Source organism: Penaeus monodon, chromosome 25 (genome assembly GCF_015228065.2).
Source record: "Penaeus monodon isolate SGIC_2016 chromosome 25, NSTDA_Pmon_1, whole genome shotgun sequence".
Taxonomy (NCBI): Eukaryota; Metazoa; Arthropoda; class Malacostraca; order Decapoda; family Penaeidae; genus Penaeus; species Penaeus monodon.
Window position 1 is genome coordinate 21,088,517 of NC_051410.1, and position 574 is coordinate 21,089,090.

Sequence of the window (574 nt, forward strand, 5' to 3'; positions counted from 1 at the left end):
TAAACTACAAAGCAAAGGCACACAAGATGTTCACTGATACTCATGTACGTATGCGTGTACAAACATCTATTACATAATCTCATTTCAGATTCGGTCGCAAAACAATGCTAGCTGTAGGAAGTGTGATTTTCACTATCATGTCGAACATCCTTCCATGGCTGCCGAGTATCAACATCATGCTGTTTTTCCGCTTTGTCATGGGCATGATGCAGCCGACGTCCATCCATGCTGGCTACATACTGGGTGAGTCTGCGAAGACGTCTTTTTCACAGCCGTGTTCCTTTTAATGGTCTTGAGCCTTTCCCTGCAGTGCATTTTTTTCGTTGCGTCGACTTTAGATAGTCTGAGGCAAGTCATCTCTCCATCCTTTGTTTCTGTTTTCTTCGATTTTTATTTCCTTATTATTATTTTTTTCTTTCTCATGGTTTCTTAGATGCCTCTGACTCCAGCCGCTTTCTCGTGTTCATTTTGCTGTTTTTCGTTCATGTTAAGCAAAACCTCATAAACTTGTTTCTATCTATTCTTTATGGAGATTAAAGCTTAGTAAGTATAAGATGAAAGATATGGAATAAAG

At 39.4% G+C, this 574-nt stretch overlaps 1 protein-coding gene across 1 annotated transcript in view; it reads left to right on the plus strand.

The window, feature by feature from the left end:
• LOC119589348 (organic cation transporter protein-like) overlaps positions 1–574 on the plus strand; it is a gene marked incomplete in the record, with an annotated part of 79,660 nt that overhangs the window by 44,887 nt on the left and 34,199 nt on the right. The window contains 1 exon segment of the mRNA XM_037937968.1: positions 89–243. Coding sequence (XP_037793896.1) covers positions 89–243 — 155 coding nt within the window.